At 42.5% G+C, this 17,904-nt stretch overlaps 1 protein-coding gene across 1 annotated transcript in view; it reads left to right on the top strand.

Moving 5' to 3' along the window:
* l(2)37Cb (lethal (2) 37Cb) overlaps positions 1-11,957 on the top strand; it is a 33,864-nt gene extending 21,907 nt beyond the window's left edge. The window contains exon 3 of the mRNA XM_068354542.1: positions 8,869-11,957. Within this exon, the coding sequence (XP_068210643.1) occupies positions 8,869-11,714 (2,846 nt within the window). The 3' untranslated portion in view covers positions 11,715-11,957. The remainder of the gene's footprint in view (positions 1-8,868) is intronic.
* The last annotated feature ends 5,947 nt before the right edge of the window (positions 11,958-17,904 follow it).

Genomic DNA, 17,904 nt, shown 5'->3' with positions numbered 1-17,904 from the left:
TATGGAGTTTGAGGTATTTCCTAAAAAGAACTCCAGCAGCTTGACCCTGAGTGACAATACTCTTCATCAGCTCAGGAAAGGTTAGGAGGAGGATCACAAAGAACATCATTTCTGCTTGGATTCTCAAGGTTATAGACTTTGCACTGAATCCCGATCCTCCTCCATCACGACGACCCAGAGCTCATGACATTAGGGCCATTGGAACGTCTCTAGCATTCAAAAGAAACTACTGTACTCTGACACAGGTACTACAAGCGGGCATGTGGAAGCATCAAACGACCTTCACAGCCGACTTCCTACAAGACGTGACCCACAGGAACATGGAGACTTTCTCCATTGTCCCTGTGGTGGCTGCACAATAAGTGGTTTAAATACCTCAGGCTCCTTGATGGACAAGTAGCAGATGGTCGAGGGCAAAGGTTACCCAGGACTAGTCTGGGATGAATGTTTAAGAATGGCTGGCTCTTTCTTTCAGTTTCCCCTCCCTTAGGGAACAGCACCCACAGTCCCCTGCAAGCTGGCCTCACCTATCTGCAGGTAAAACCATTTTCCCCTTGTGTAACCTAGTATAGAAATAATACTTGTTACATCCCCATACCCTTAGCAAGGTGAGATTGGGTAACATTCTAAGATGCCTATGACTTTGAGAACTCTTACCTAGACCAGTCAGATTGCTAGTACTGTATCACTAACACACAGATTGCATAGGCCGCTGACCATGCATTACACGATATTTAGCGAGGTGTAAAGGTTTCTATCTGTCACGTGCGGAGCACTTACGGGGAAAACTCCTGATCAAATAGTAAAACCAGTTGGTTAGGACTTCCACCCTCCTAGAGGTTGAGTCATCCCTATAAATAGCGTAGGGTTTGTATCGAGTGTTGGAACAAATTACAAATTTGAGAGCAATTTGTATTTTTCCTGACGATACAAACCTGTAGCTATTTATACATATTGGTATGCCATCAACTATTCCCTAAGAAGTTCTACCTGCAATCAAAAGTGGTAACACAACACAGGTGTGTGAGTGAGCAGAGTAGCGTGCGTCCCCCCCCCCCCCCCCCCCGGTTAACTAGCAGGTGGGTGGTTATTCCTTGCTAAATGTCTTAAATGTATTATGGCATGTATTCCAACTTTGCCGAAAGCATAATCCCTATAAATAGCTACATGTTTGTATATTTAGGAAAATACAAATTACTTTCAAATTTGTTATTTAACAATTCTTACTTTTTTTATCTCCATCGGTAATCCTGAAGTATCCTCTCTCTGACTATTTCCCTTAAAAGGTCCTTCCTTCACTGAAATATTCTCCAGATCTTCCTTTACACTTATTACATCATCTAATACATCTCTTCTCCCCTTGACCTTCCACTCAAGCCCTCTTCACTCCCTCCCCTCACCCATGCATACTACTACATTCCCATATACCAATCTTGACTCACTTATCCTATCAAGAATCTTTACCACCCCAACACTTCTAGTAATACCATTTCTTCATTTGAATGTGTCTCACAAAAAGATCCCCAAAATCATCATCAACTTTCTCAGTGTGTTTGCTTTAGCTTTTACTTTTTTAATGCCAATGATTCTGAACCATACCTTTTCAGTTTATTTGGAATTCTTATGCCACACATTACCCTTTCCACCTCCCTCTATTACCCCCAAGCTGATCAACATATATCACCCTCAAGAACGGCAAGGGCCAAGTCTTAGTAAAAATCTTAGTTGGTAGCCCTGTATATACAGTTGATGGTATCATTAAAAAAAATTATTCAAGGATACTTCATAACATTTTTAATGTTTCCTGAACCTTTATTCTTCTTTTTTTTTACTTGTCTTTTGGCATCTGTAGACCTTTTCCCTATAACAGCACAGAAAGTTTGTGCTTCAGATCTTGTTAATTTTATTTCTATATTTAATATTTTCAACATTCATTATGCTTGAAATATTTGTGGTTCTATTTCTATGTAGACTTACATGGTCCTGCATAGATATATTGTTTTTTAGTAATTGGGATTCATTAGAGATATTTGATACAGTATATGATACATAATTCTTGGAATTTTCAATATTAAACTTACCCGATAATCATGTAGCTGTCAACTCCGTTGCCCGACAGAATTCTATGGAGGGATACGCCAGCTATCACAATACTAGAAGGGGGTGTACTTACCAGCGCCACCTGTGGCCAGGTACTCAAGTACTTCTTGTTGACACCTCCTCAATTATTCCTCTGTCGTGCTTCCGGCAAGACGTTCTGGGATACGCTTATGTTCTTGGAGTATTTTCACGACTTTGGTGAAGTATTTCTCTTTGATTTCGGCTGTCGCTTTACTGGAAACTTCTATATTAGCTTAGTTAGCTTTTGGAATTAATTTGATTTATTATGGTGACGAAGAGAGTATGAACTCTCGTTCACCTTTCAATGGCCGACCCTTCCCTTAGACGGAAGTGTTGGTGTCTAAGAGAGTATAGACTCTCTTTCTTAATTTTGCTTAACAAAAGTTATAGATTTATTTTATATCTCTCCGCCTCTTATAGGCCTCTTCGATTAACTTCCTTTTATTATAAACTTATTAAAATTAATTTTTATATTTGTTTATATTCGACCTTCCTAATAGTAGGCGGTCTTTTCTTGGTACCGAAGTTAATTAACATTGAGCCCGTCATTTCGGTTTTACCTGTTAACATATTATGCTATTTCCGCCGCAGAGTTTGAAAGAATTTCTTTGATAGTCTCGTACTTTTTCAAAGTTGAACTAACGTTTTGTTTTGTCTCTGCAGTTGTTGACGTTCAGAACGTTCAACTTGCACTCTATCGTTACGATAGAGAAAGAATGTTCACGGTTTCACATTGCAGTAAGAGTAACCGTGTCTAGCGTTTTGTTCATTCTTTCTTAACTTAATGGTTTTGATCCTAATAAAGGAACTTTTCATTTTGGGAAATATTTCAGTTTTTTCCTTTAACAATAATATGTTTTAACGATATATATGATTGGGCTCTTCTCTCAGGTTCTAAGTCAAGAGAGAGAGAGAGAGAGAGAGATAGAGACGGAGGGAGAAAGAGGATAAACGTTTCACTCAAGCCTGCCAGGCGTACGAGTAACGTCGTTATCGTTTTTGCTCTTCTCCCTAGTCTCTTTAGGGGAAGAAACTAAACGTTTCTAGAGTGATCTAGTGTTTAGTCTCTTTCCAGCCACTGAATTATCTTTCATTAGATTTTTCTGTTACATTGTAATTCTGTTTTCGCAATTACTAACTTTTGAGAAAGGATAGAATTGCGTGTTTCAGGTACAAACCACTTAAAGTTTCGAGTTCAGTGAAATAAGTGCAAACAGAAATCAAAGTGATAAGTGTTTAGCGCAAAGTATGTCAGTGTTGTGCGTGAGGGTACTTTTGTGCGCGCCAGTCGTCCTCCCAGTCCGGGACCTCTTGCAAGCTCCCAAGCCCAGGGGAGAAGCAATGTCGAAGGGCAAAAGGGTTCGGCAGGCCTTGATCGGCGCACAGAAGTATCCTCGGTGGTTGTGGGCGTGTCTTACCGAGACCGTCACTCCCACCCGCAGACGATTGAGCCCTTATTTTGCTCGTCTGCAGAAGAGATTTAGGGGAGAAAATAAAGGCAGAGTAACGCTGGTCTCAGGTCTCAAGACCTCTTAAACGTAAAGTCCAGACCTATGCCAGACGTACGAAGTTAAAGTTCAACAACCCGGATGCAGTCATTGGGTTAGCTCTGACTCTCCTCAGTCATCAGTTGAATACACTCCGCCTATGAGGAGTAAGGTTCTGCCGCAGCAGATCTCTGCTGTTAAGGCTTTACCTCAGCAGACCTTAGTGTCTGCCGACCCCAAGTTGACTCTACTGCAGTCCATGCAGTCACAACTTTCGGTCTTGATGCGTGAGTGTCGGGCTGAGAGTGTTGCGCCTCCGCCTCCGCCTACACTCCCCCCGCCTATGTTCGCTCCGCCTGATCGCAGTACCACCTGCCAGGCGTACGATGTTGTGGACTCTACTACAGTCCATGCAAGCACAGCTTTCGGACTTGATGCGTGAGTGTCGGGCTGAGAGTGTTGCTCCTCCGCCTCCGCCTACACTCCCTCCGCCTACACTCGCTCCGCCTGATCGCAGTACCACCTGCCAGGCGTACGATGTTGTGGACTCTACTACAGTCCATGCAAGCACAGCTTTCGGACTTGATGCGTGAGTGTCGGGCTGAGAGTGTTGCTCCTCCGCCTCCGCCTACACTCCCTCCGCCTACGCTCGCTCCGCCTGATCGCACTACCACCTGCCAGGCGTACGATGTTGAGCCACGTGCTGAGTTTGCTGTTCCCTGTGGTGTTCAGCCTCCGCCTTCATTAAGGCAACCTTTACAATGGGATCAGGAGGATTATACCTCTCTTCCTCCGCCTCCACTTGCTGCTCCACCAGTGATGCAACACTCGGTTGAGGTACAACAACCTCTCCCGTCCATGAGTCAGTCTCCTCAGCTCTCGCTGCAGCGAGCTCAACCCTCCACAAGGCAAGCACCACAACACCTTAGCCTTGCGCCTCAGGAGCCTCAGCTTGCGAGACATTTACCTTGTTCTGCGCAGCCTCTTCTTCATCGCGCTCCGCTCACACCACAGGAACTGGAACTTGCTACTCCGCTTCCGCCAACCGCTCAGCAAGCGCAACCCTTGGGTTCAACCACTCATGCTAGGAGTCAGCCTCCTCCACCCATGCGCCTTCCTTCTGCTTGTCTTTTATTCAGCCTTTGCAGACTGAGCCTCAGGTGTTCCCTCAACAGAGTCTTGAAGAGGAAACCACAACTATTGTTGTTCCAGCTCGTTCTGACTCTGCTGTTCAGCATACCTTACCTCCATTTTCAAACCATGGCAAAAATATGAATCATGAGTTATGAATGTAAGGTAAACATTATGTTGATTTTTAAACCCCATGCAAGCATGCATAAAGCACTCTAGCACTGGTCATGGAATTTCTGAGAAATGTTAAACGCCATGCACACGCTCTGCTTTCCTTACAGCAGGCTCTGCTTACAGCAGGCTCTGCTTACTACATGCTCTGCATACAGCATGCTCTGCATACAGCATGCTCTGCATACAGCATGCTCTGCATACAGCATGCTCTGCATTCAGCATGCTCTGCATACAACATGCTCTGCATACAGCATGCTCTGCATTCAGCATGCTCTGCATACAACATGCTCTACTAGTCTGCTGCTTTTGCACCAGTGAACCCTCACTCAGAGAACTTAGCTTTTCTAGGATAAGGTCCCTGTAGATGAGAAAGTTCTTTTCTCCCTCCTTCTGATATTCCCTTGAGGACTCTGTCATTTGGAGGGAGCCTTTAGCTGCATAACCTCTTATGGACTTTTATTTAAGCATAACATGCTTCCAGGGAAGGTAATGGTTCCACTTCAGTCGCTAATCCCGTCTGTTACCACACCTGCTCCCATAGACCTTGAGCTGTGTTGCATGACATGCAGTCCAAGCTTAGTCCTTGTTAGAGGATTTTTTTGTTTACGGAGTCATTGTGTCACGGGGAAGACGTTCAACAACCAACAGAAGTGACTTGTTGTGACGCAGTGCGGCAACCTCAGCAACCCGTTAAGGAGTTGTCTGTACGACCCAGACAGTCTAGACAGATTCGGGTTGTCACTGTACTTCCTCGCTTGCCCATGATTGACGGTTCACAGACTGTGCAGCAGTATCATGATCTTGTGTCCGGCTCCGTCAGACGACTGGCTTTTAAGAGCTCCCACAAGTCGTCGCTGTCTGGAGATTTTCAAATGGACTATGGATCTGACCAAGGAACTGGGCCTCCTGGTCAATTTTGAGGAGTCTCAGCTCGTTCCATCCCAGACCATTGTCTCCTTGGGTATGGATCTTCAGAGTCGAGCTTTTCGGACTTTTCCGTCGGCCCCAAGGATCTTCCAAGCCCTAGAATGCATCCAGAGCATGCTGAGAAGGAACCGATGCTCAGTCAGGTAGTGGATGAGTCTAACAGGGACACTTTCATCTCTGGCCCTGTTCATCGTGTTAGGGAGACTCCACCTTCCCCCCCTTCAGTATCATCTAGCTGCTCACTGGATAAAGGACATGACGCTAGAGACGGTCTTAGTTCCTGTTTCCGAAGAGAGGAGGTCTTCTCTCGCGTGGTGTAAGAACAGCTTTCTTCTCAAGGAAGTCTACCTTTGGCTGTTCAGAAACACGACCGCCGTCTCCTCTCGGACGCATCAGACATGGGCTGGGGTGCGACTTTGGACGGACAAGAATGCTCGGGAACATGGAATCAGGAGCAAAGGACACTTCACATCATTTGCAAGAAGTTGTTGGCGGTTATTCTGGCCTTGATAAACTTCAAGTCCCTCCAGCTTAACAAAGTGGTGGAGGTAGACTCTGACAACACCACAGCCCTGGCTTACATCTTCAAGCAGGGAGGGACTCTTTCGTGGAAGTTGTTCTAGATCGCAAGGGACCTACTCATCTGGTCTTAAGATCGAAAGCTAACTGGTAACGAGGTTCATTCAGGGCGGTATGAATGTCATGGCAGTTCACCTCAGACGGAAGGGTCAGGTCATCCCCACAGAGTGGACCCTTCTCAAGAATGTTTGCAACAGACTTTGGGCCCTGTGGGGTCAGCCAACCATAGATCTGTTCACTACCTCGATAACCTAGAGACTCCTGTTGTATTGTTCTCCGATTCCAGACCCAGCAGCAGTTCACGTGGATGCTTTTCTGCTGGATTGGTTCCACCTCGACCTGTATGCATTCCCGCCGTTCAAGATTGTCAACAGGGTACTTCAGAAGTTCTCCTCTCACAAAGGGACACGGCTGACGTTGGTTGGCTCCGCTCTGGTCCGCGAGAGAATGGTTCTTAGAGGTACTGCATGGCTGGTCGACATTCCCAGGACTCTTCCTCTAGGAGTGAACCTTCTAAGTCTACCTCACGTTAAGAAGGTACACCCAATCCTCCACGCTCTTCGTCTGACTGCCTTCAGACTTTCGAAACACTCTCAAGAGCTAGGGGCTTTTCGAAGGAGGCAGCCAGAGCGATTGCCAAAGCAAGGAGAACATCCACTCTCAGAATCTATCAGTCTCAAGGGGAAGTCTTCCGTAGCTGGTACAAGACCAATGCAGTTTCCTCAACCAGTACCACTGTAACCCAGATTGCTGACTTCCTGTTATATCTAAGGAAAGTAAGATCCCTTTCAGCTCCTACGATCAAGGGTTACAGAAGTATGTTGGCAGCGGTTTTCCGCCACAGAGGCTTGGATCTTTCCACCAACAAAGATCTACAGGACCTCCCTAGGTCTTTTGAGACCTCAAAGGAACGTCGGTTGTCCACTCCAGGCTGGAATCTAGACGTGGTCCTAAGGTTCCTTATGTCATCAAGATTTGAACCTCTCCAATCAGCCTCTTTTTAGGACCTCACATTAAAAACTCTTTTCCTCGTGTGCTTGACAACAGCTAAAAGAGTAAGTGAGATCCACGCCTTCAGCAGGATCATTGTTTTCACATCTGAAACGGCTACATGTTCCTTGCAGCTCGGTTTTTGCTAAACGAGCTTCCTTCACGTCCTTGGCCTAAGTCGTTCGAGATCCCAAGCCTGTCCAACTTGGTGGGGAATGATCTGAAGAGAGTACTTTGCCCAGTTAGAGCTCTTAGGTACTATCTAAAAAGGTCTTAACCTTTACAAGGACAATCAGAAGCCTTATAGTGTGCTATCAAGAAACCTTCTTTTCCAAGTTCTAAGAACTCAGTTTCTTACTATTCAGGCTTCTGATTAGAGAAACACATTCTCATCTGAAGGAAGAAGACCTTGCTTTGCTGAAGGTAAGGACACATGAAGTGGGAGCTGTGGCTACTTCAGTGGCCTTCAAACAGAACCATTCTCTGCAGAGTGTTATGGATGCAACCTATTGGAGAAGCAAGTCAGTGTTCGCATCATTCTATCTCAAAGATGTCCAGTCTCTTTACGAGTACTGCTACACCCTGGGACCATTCGTAGCAACGAATGCAGTAGTAGGCGAGGGCTCAGCCACTACATTCCCATAATCCCATAACCTTTTAACCTTTCTCTTGAATACTTTTTATGGGTTGTACGGTCGGCTAAGAAGCCTTCCACATCCTTGTTGATTTGGCGGGTGGTCAATTCTTTCTTGAGAAGCGCCGAGGTTAAAGGTTGTGATGAGGTCCTTTAGTATGGGTTGCAGCCCTGTATACTTTAGCACCTTTGGGTTGATTCAGCCTCCAAGAGGAACGCTGCGCTCAGTAAGGAAGACGAACTTAAAAAAGAGGCAGAGTAACGGTTCAATTCGACTTCCTTACCAGGTACTTATTATTTCATTGTTATTTGAGATAACTGTTATATGAAATATGGGATACTTAGCTATCCTTTAATCTTGTACACTGGTTTTCACCCACCCCCCTGGGTGTGAATCAGCTACATGATTATCGGGTAAGTTTAATATTGAAAAATGTTATTTTCATTAGTAAAATAAATTTTTGAATATACTTACCCGATAATCATGATTTAATTGACCCTCCCTTCCTCCCCATAGAGAACCAGTGGGACCGAGGAATAATTGAGGAGGTGTCAACAAGAAGTACTTGAGTACCTGGCCACAGGTGGCGCTGGTAAGTACACCCCCTTCTAGTATTGTGATAGCTGGCGTATCCCTCCATAGAATTCTGTCGGGCAACGGAGTTGACAGCTACATGATTATCGGGTAAGTATATTCAAAAATTTATTTTACTAATGAAAATAACATTTTTCTAACTAGTTAAAGTTGATATTTTATTTATTGTAAAATCCAAATTATGTATCCATCTTGATCCATATTAATTTTGTGACTTTTTATTTTAATAGGTGGCGGTAGTATTAGCTCCAGTGCCCCAACTCAAAGTGCACAAAGTTCAAAATCAAAGAAGAGGCCTCTGAAAAAAGATAGCTCAGATTCTGAAGGTGAAGGCCCAGCTCTGAAGATTAAAAGTACGGGGACTGAGGAAGAAGATGAGGAAACTAAGAGAATTCGAGATCTACAAGAGAGAGACGAGTATGTTGATAGGCTGCGTCAGCGAGACGAAGAACGAACTAAAAATGTGGCAGAGAAGGGAAACCAGAAAGCATTTGAGGAAGCAGCCAGACGACTGCAAATGGAAAAAGAGGACAGAGTGAAAATCCTCCCAAAACTCAGAGTTGAGTCTCGTAGAAAGTACCTCGGTAAACGGAAGGATGACAAACTGAAGGAGTTAGAGGAAATTATAATTGATGATGAATATCTTTTCGATGAAGAAACCCTTACAGAGAGAGAGAAGAAAGAAAGGGATTATAAGAAGACAGTTCTTCAGCTTGCCAAAGATTATGACAAGGTTAGGGAAGCTGAAAATGTGCAGAGATATGTCATGCCAGATGAGGGAGGCAGTGTCGATGACAAATATGTAGAGGTAGACGAAAGGGAAAATAAACATGGATTTGAACAGAAAAAGTGGGAGGAGGACCAAATGAGAGGCACCTCTCTCTCCTTTGGCGCAAAGGACAAAGCTGTTAAATACCAGGACCATGGGAAAGAATACAATCTAGTTTTAGAGGATGAAATAGAATTCATTAAATCTCTTCCTTTGGAAGGTACTCGCAAGAAGAAACGTAAGAAGAAAAAGAAACTTGAGGAAGAAGATTCAAGTTCTTCATCAGAAGAGGAGGATGAACCAGAACCTAAATTAGAATCTCAGAAGAAACAAATGACTTTGGAGGAGGTGAGAAAGAGCCTCCCTGTTTATCCTTTCAGAGAGGCCTTACTAGATGCAATTAAAGAACATCAAGTTATGATAATTGAAGGTGAAACAGGTTCAGGTAAAACTACGCAAGTCCCCCAGTATTTATTCGAGTCTGGCTTCTGTGACGATGGTAAGAAAATTGGGTGCACACAACCTAGGAGAGTGGCTGCCATGAGTGTTGCTTCTCGTGTATCACAGGAAATGGGGAAGAAGCTTGGTAATGAAGTTGGATACAGCATTAGGTTTGAAGATTGTACAAGTGAGCGGACACGAATCAAGTACATGACAGATGGTATGTTGTTAAGAGAATTCCTCATGGATCCTAGCTTAGAAGGTTATAGTGTTATGATTATTGATGAGGCTCATGAAAGAACACTCCACACTGACATTCTGTTTGGTCTCCTGAAAGATATCACAAGATTTCGAAGTGACCTGAAGCTTCTCATCTCGAGTGCTACTTTAGATTCGGCTAAATTCTCAGACTTCTTTGATGAGGCTCCTATCTTTCGTATTCCTGGGAGACGTTATCCCGTTCACATTTATTACACAAAAAGTCCGGAAGCCAATTACATTGACTCAGCAGCTGTAACAGTTTTACAAATCCACATAACTCAGCACCTAGGTGATATACTTGTGTTTTTAACTGGTCAAGAAGAAATTGAAGCATGTCAGGAGTTGTTAACAGAAAGAGTTAGGGCTCTTGGTAACAAGATTCGAGAATTGCTTATTTTACCAATTTATGCAAATTTACCCTCTGAAATGCAGGCAAAAATCTTTGAACCTACTCCTGCAGGTGCAAGAAAAGTAATTTTGGCTACAAACATTGCTGAAACATCTTTAACCATAGATGGTATTGCTTACGTCATAGACCCTGGTTATTCCAAGCAGAATTATTTCAATGCTAGAAGTGGAATGGAATCCCTGATAGTTGTACCCATATCTAGAGCTTCAGCTAATCAGCGGGCAGGAAGAGCTGGTAGAGTTGGCCCTGGGAAATGTTTTAGACTTTATACGCAGTGGGCTTTTGAGAATGAGATGGAGGAAAATACCATCCCAGAAATTCAGAGAGTGAATCTAGGGAATGTAGTTCTGCAGTTGAAGTCATTGGGTATCCACGACCTCATAAATTTTGATTATCTCGATCCTCCTCCTGCTGAAAGTCTTATTCTTGCACTGGAACAGCTTTATGCCCTAAAGGCTTTAAACCACAAGGGAGAGCTTACTTCATCTGGGAGGAAAATGGCTGAAATTCCCGTTGATCCGATGATGTCAAGGATGATTCTTGCTGCCGATCAGTACAAAGTTGTTGAAGAAATTTTAACTATTGCAGCCATGCTTTCAGTAAACGGTTCTATATTTTATAGGCCAAAGGACAAAGCCATTCACGCAGATACAGCCCGCAAGAATTTCTTCCACCCAGATGGTGATCATTTAACATTAATGAATGTGTATAATGAGTGGGCAGGAACTGAATACTCGTCTCAGTGGTGCTACGAAAACTTCATTCAATATCGATCACTCAAACGAGCCAGGGACATTCGAGATCAATTAGAAGGTTTAATGGAACGAGTGGAAATCTCACTTACATCCAATCCAGGAGACTCTATAAACATAAGGAAAGCTATTACATGTGGTTATTTTTATCACATTGCCAGATTTAGTAAAGGAGGCATGTATAAAACTGTTAAGAAGAGCCAGACAGTATTGTTACATCCACAGTCATGTTTGGTAGAAGATTTACCAAGATGGGTCTTATATCATGAATTGGTTTTGACAACAAAGGAGTATATGCGTAATATCGTAACAATTGATGGAAAGTGGCTGCTTGAAGTAGCTCCCCATTACTATCGGGATAATGAAATACAGGATTCCACTAACAAAAAGATGCCTAAGGTAGTAGGAAAGGCCAAAGAAGATCTTATAAAAGAATATAATTAATGTAATAGGTTTGAATTTGTTGTGATACAACTCCCTTTTTCTGAGTTTTGAAAACGTGATGGCGATATTTTTGTAGCTTTTTGCAGTCCAGGAATAGATGAAATTCAATAAAAGAAAATGTGCTTGATGTAAGAAAATGTTCGTGTTCAGTACCACTACTGGAGTGTGTTAAAGCAATTATCATCTTTTTTTCTATGTACATTTACCTTATTGTTTTATATAAACATATATATACTTTATACAGTCAACTCTCATTATCCGTGATCAGTTAGTTTATGAAAAGGCCACGTATGCCAAATTTTATATTTCCTTAAGAATTGTAAGTTAGAAACAACAATATAAATTTATACTCTGCATACAGTAAATCCATTTTTGGATCATAGGCTTACAACACAGTATTCGATTTTGTGAGCTGGCCACTAGTTTTAGCAGACGACATTATCGTATTCTGAAAAAAAATCATGATTTCCAAAAATTTAATAGTGCTTTATTAAAATACTTTAGTATTTTTGTTTCTAATTTCTGGTACATTTTAACAATCAACAATTACTGACTTTTTTTACTAGTGGTTGTGATCAGCTGACCTCAAGCTGCCATTACTGTATTGAGGATACAGTACTGTATGCGCACATGCGAATAACCAAAGAGTATCATTTACAGTATGTTGTTTCTTAAATTCTTCAAACCATCATTATATTAAACAGTAGTGTAGGCAACCTCTCAAAAATGATGGCTAAATATTTAGATAGCTATGTGCACAAATGCATCCCCTTCTCACTAAGGTATGACTATTCTCTCCCCACCCCCTCACCAAGGTATGACTATCCCCCCCCCCAAAGGAAAGCTGAGCGTAACCGAAAAGAAATATATTCATATATTTGTGTACTGTAATATGTATAACCAGACACTTGCTTTTTATTATATACGGGAGATTACACCAGCACCAATAAGTTATAGCCTATAATTTTCATGCAGTTTGTTTATAGTTATTATTATTGGTCATAACTTGGACATATGAATACATTCTCTCCCTCTCTCTCTCAGGTGCCATACAATACATACATATAGCAGAAGAAACAAAAATTTCAAGTTTCCTTAAAGAGCGTCAATGGTAAATACTGTACTACACTGCTTGAATCTATTTTCAATATTAGGCTTGGCTTAAAATAAGGCATTCAATTTCGTCAGTTGACAATATATCGTACAATATATATGTTGTAAGAAGTTTTCAATATTAATATTCATTCAAGAATTTTTGTACTTTTATTTTATCAATTTAGTATGCATTTTAACAACAGCAATTATGTGTACCGATTGTTTATTCCTACACGAATACAAACTTTCATCATTTATATGAGTTTACTCTATTGCTGTTTTCCTACAACCAGAATGAAAGAATGAAAGACATTCTGTGGATCTGGCAACATTGTATGGTTGCCCTGTGTTCCCACTTGTGCTGGGTAAGTGCAGAAAAGCCTATGGCTAAATAGCCACTTTATTGTTGGTCACACTGACAAATGGACATTTCCTTGGCCTCTGTCCACGCTCTGCTTTTATGCCTTTTCTTTCAGTTCCTAGTGATCATGAGTGCTTCTCAAGTATGTATGAGAATCTGCCCTAGCTTTGAAGGTCATCCTTGTGGCACTTTCATGAGTTTGGTGGAAGTAGATCCCCTTCATTTATGTCCTGGGTGTCGAGGTAAGAGGTGTTCTATAACTTCCCCTGTGAGATTTGTAGGAAATGGTTGTCTTACAATTGGAAGAAATTTAGTAGCTGTCATAAAAGAAATGCAAAAAGGGATTATTCCCCCTCTGCTTCTTCCCCCAAAGAGAGCAAGAAGCAGAAATCTTTTCTTACGAGTCCTGAATTTTCCCTAAACAACCATTCGTTATCGAAATTCCCAGGGACTCCGATAACAAAAGATGGCAGTCATTTGATCACACAGGAATTTGTAGATGAGTTATCTCCAATTGTGCTTAGTGAGGTGGGGAATACTCAGACCTATTATGATCCTCATGCTTCGGCACTTAACCATCCAGAGCAGGATTCTTTACAGGAACCCTTGATATCTCTAGAGTTTGTAAATCCTAACAGGTTGCCATCCCCATCAACGAGTGTTCTGAGCTTGGGGAATAGCTTATTATTTCAAATGTAGGAGGACAAGGAGATTTTTTCCTCCATGATAAAGGTTTCTACAGTTAATGTAGATTAATGACACACTAACACAGTCTTCATATTGTTCAGTGAATGGGCTTCAAGTATCTCCACCCACTATGACTCTAGAAGAGTCATATTATTTTCCAGTGAGATCCCATAGTGAGTCGGCCTTACCAGTAACACCCAAAGGCCCGAAAGTAAGTTTTCTCTTAGAGAGGAAAGGCATCAGCACTTCCGGAACCCTCACAGGGAATTGAAGTGTAAAAAGAACAGAAAGATTGGTTTTATATACCCAGAGTGAGTGAAAATCTTTCATTGCATCCACAGATGCACAAACAGCCCTTGCATACTTTTCCCCGGACAGGTACAAAAAAGCGTCCGGCAATTATGACACAAAGCAGGAACGTACTATCAGGGTCATGTGCTCCGCATGAATGGGCCGCTAACACTACGCTCCCGCTGGCAGAATATGCAGCCGCTATTCCAAGAATGTCAACAACATGTCTGAGCATGTATGAGAGAAACTCGCCATCGACTAGGTCAAGTTATTCTTTCTCAGATACTCCCAGGGGAGAAATCAGTAAATCCATATTAATGTCTGATCCTAAAATTGTTAAGGATTTTTCTAATTTACAGGTAAAACCTCTGATTCCACATAAAAGGAAAAGGGCTGCAGAACATATCCTCCATTTCCTTGTGTATCCTCCCCCTTTGCCAATTGGGAACAACAATCCCTTATAAGACAGAGATCTGATTCTTCCCATATTATTCTACTTACAGTTATAGGAATATCAGTGGGATACGCATGAAAGATCTGAGTTATCACTACAATATTCTATGTCAATTAGGGAGACGAAGCCTTTCCTCCCATCTACAGCTTATCATGAACATGAGTCACTGGATCATAAAAGAGTTTATAGCCATTCTTCCCCTTTAGATCCTGCATGTGTATCAGGAGCGAGGCAAGAGAAGAAAGACATTCAAGTGAGAATTAGAACCTCACTCTAGAGTATATCCAAAACAAGATCCTGGACCATCAAGGCCTAGGCCTAGAACCAGATCCCCAAATCCAAATCTGTTATTGAGGACTCCCCAGAACAAAGAACCAAAGCGACCTCCCCTAGAGGTCATTGGAACCAGGGTAGGCATCTTACTTCCTAAAAATTATGAGTATTATACATCATATTGACGGATTAGGCGAACCACTTCAAACCCAAGTAATGGGAAGACATTGCAAAATAGACAGTTTCATCCCAGAAACACAGAATGCTTGCTACAAGTTCAATGACCCATTATCAAACCAGGCTAAAGAAACTTTGAACCTTATTAATAAGCAGATCTTGGGTGCAGAGAACTCTCTAAGATCTAGTCAATCATTGAAACTACCACCTCCAGCTTTATCTCAACAAGAAGCTTTATGTGCACAAGGAACATTCTAGTCCATTCTAATTGACCCAGGGATGCCTAGGGAACTTAATACACCTTCCTTTCTCCCTTTCTGCTACAGAACTGCTGATTATGGAGGTAGCAGCTATGTCTGCCTTACAGGCTTACTCCTGGCAAAAGCATTAGAGTTTGTACTTCATTGGACAGCCTTTATCTTGGGCAACTGCATACTAAAGAGGAGAGACACAGTAAGTGCAGTTTCCAAGGCATATGACTGATAGAGATAACTTTAACTTAAGGAACTCTAACATCTTTTCCCACCAACAGAAGTAGCAGCAACATTTGAAAAATGTGAGAGAACCAGCCAAACATCTTTCCTGCGAAGAACTACAGTATCTAGAGTTTCAGCTCCTTCTCAACAAATACCAAGGGCTTCCCCCTTTAAACAAGCTCCTCCTTGTCACCTGTTGCCAGACAGACAACACCCATCAGTATAAAAGACAGTCAAAACCTCGATTTCCTTATGTCGCAGGGGGAATCCCTCCAGTCTCGGGAATCATAGATGTCAAGGTATCTGTTAGGAACGGCAGATCCCCCAACTTACCATATGTAGGGGAATGCCTGCAACGTTGCTGGAAAAGGCGATATTTCCCTGGCCTGTGGAAGCTCTTTGCCCAGGGTATCATGTCTTGCAGAAAGAGATACCACAGATGCTGAAGAAGGAAGCAATCGAGGAAGTCTTTGACAGGTCTCCCAGTTTCTTTAGCAACCTCACTTCATGGAGAAATTGTCAGGAGATTGGAGACATGTCATATACCTTTCCTGCTTGAACCAGTTTTTGCTTCAGATTCAGTTCAAGATGGAGACACCCGCACAGTGATACAGACCATCAGAAAGAACGACATATTGCTTACCATAGACCTACAGGACGTATATTTCAAGGTCCCAGTCCATCCAAGCTCAAGGAAGTATTTGGGTTTCATTTTCAGAGAAAGAACTTATATGAGTTCAAGGTGTTGTGCTTCGGCCTAACAACACCCCCACAGGTGTTCCCTTACCTATTCACTTTAGTCATGCCATGGGAATAAGGCTATGGTGCTACCTGGGTGAGTGGCTGCTACTGGCAGAATCAAGATCTCAGCTTATCCGACACAAAGAGCTTCTCAAATTTTGCAGCGACCTTGAAATCAGGTTAAATTGCGAGAAGTCGAGACTCGAACTACAATCTCATTAAAAGTACATGGACATGAACATAGATACAGTCCAAGCCAGAGTATTTCCCTCTACAGACAGAGTCCAGCGATTGAGACAGATCCCAACAACTTTTCTCGAGAAGGAATTCCTTCTAGCTCACATTTGGCAGAGGCTACTAGGTCACCTTGTCTCCTTAGAGAAACTTATAGCCTTTGGGTGGATGTATCTACTCTGAGCACAATAGGCACTAAAGAGCCAATGGTCGCAGACATCAGACTCCCTATCAGCTTCTATGAAGATCCCTCAAGATGTGAAAACAGATCTCTTGTGGTGGCTAAAGGAGGAGAATCTGTCAGCCAGATTACTTCTACAGATTTCAACACCAGACTTTCTCATCTTTTCAGATGTTTCTCACCTTTTCAGATGTTTCTCACCAAGGATAGGGACCCTATCTGAGGGAGGAAAAAAATCTCAGGACTATGGTCACAGGAGGACAAGTCATTCCACATAAATTATCTGAAACTAAAGGCAGTGTATCTTGCATTACTCCACTTTACAGAGACAATCAAAGATCACTTGGAAGTGTTGATGAGCAAAAACAGGACCGTAGTGACAAACAGTATGTCAATAAGGAGGGAGCTTGGTATTCCACCTCCTCTGCCAGTTGGTAGTAGGAATGAAACACTAAGCATAGGTAAATGCCATTCATCCCTCAGCTCAATTCATCCCGGGGGAAAAGAGCATGATAGCAGACAATCTAAGCCATCTTAAGGACAATAGTTGGTTTAGAATAGTCTTTGGATCCTCCAATGGCAGTCTCCTGACTTTGTGAGGTTCCCCAATCATAATCCTTCGCACACATCTGAACAACAGATTACCTGTGTATTATTTTCCAGTGCCAGACCCAGTAGCAGTAATGGGAGACACTTTCCAACACCCCTGGGACAGGATAGACGTCTATGTATTTTCCCCCGTTTTGCCAGATCCATCTGGTGCTAAACAAGATCAGGTTATCACAAAATCTAAGAGTAACACTAGCCACACCGAGATGACCACTGGTAGAGTGGTATCCAGACCTTCTAGATCTTCTCATAGAAGTTCTGACGGACCTTCCTGACTGGCCAAACCTTCTATGTCAGCCTCACATGAAAAAGTTTTACGAAGCAGCTCACTGCCTGTCTCTTAACAGTTGGAGCTTATCCAGCACCTCCTCCAAAAGAAAGGCTTTTCGAGACTGACTGCGGAGCAACGTTCAGGATACTTCATCAAGTTGCTCTGTCAGGCAAATTGATCATTTTTCTGTGATTAGTGCTGCAGAAGGAACATTACTCAAGGCCACTACACCACTGATCGCAGACTATTTAGTTTTTCTATGAAAGGAGAGACTTCTCTTAGTTCCAGCAGTAAAAGGCTATCACACAGCCTTAAGCCAAGTCTTTATACTGAAGAGAAT

This window comes from Palaemon carinicauda, chromosome 2, assembly GCF_036898095.1.
Source record: "Palaemon carinicauda isolate YSFRI2023 chromosome 2, ASM3689809v2, whole genome shotgun sequence".
NCBI classification, from domain to species: Eukaryota; Metazoa; Arthropoda; class Malacostraca; order Decapoda; family Palaemonidae; genus Palaemon; species Palaemon carinicauda.
This window is presented reverse-complemented; position numbering and strand designations above follow the sequence as displayed.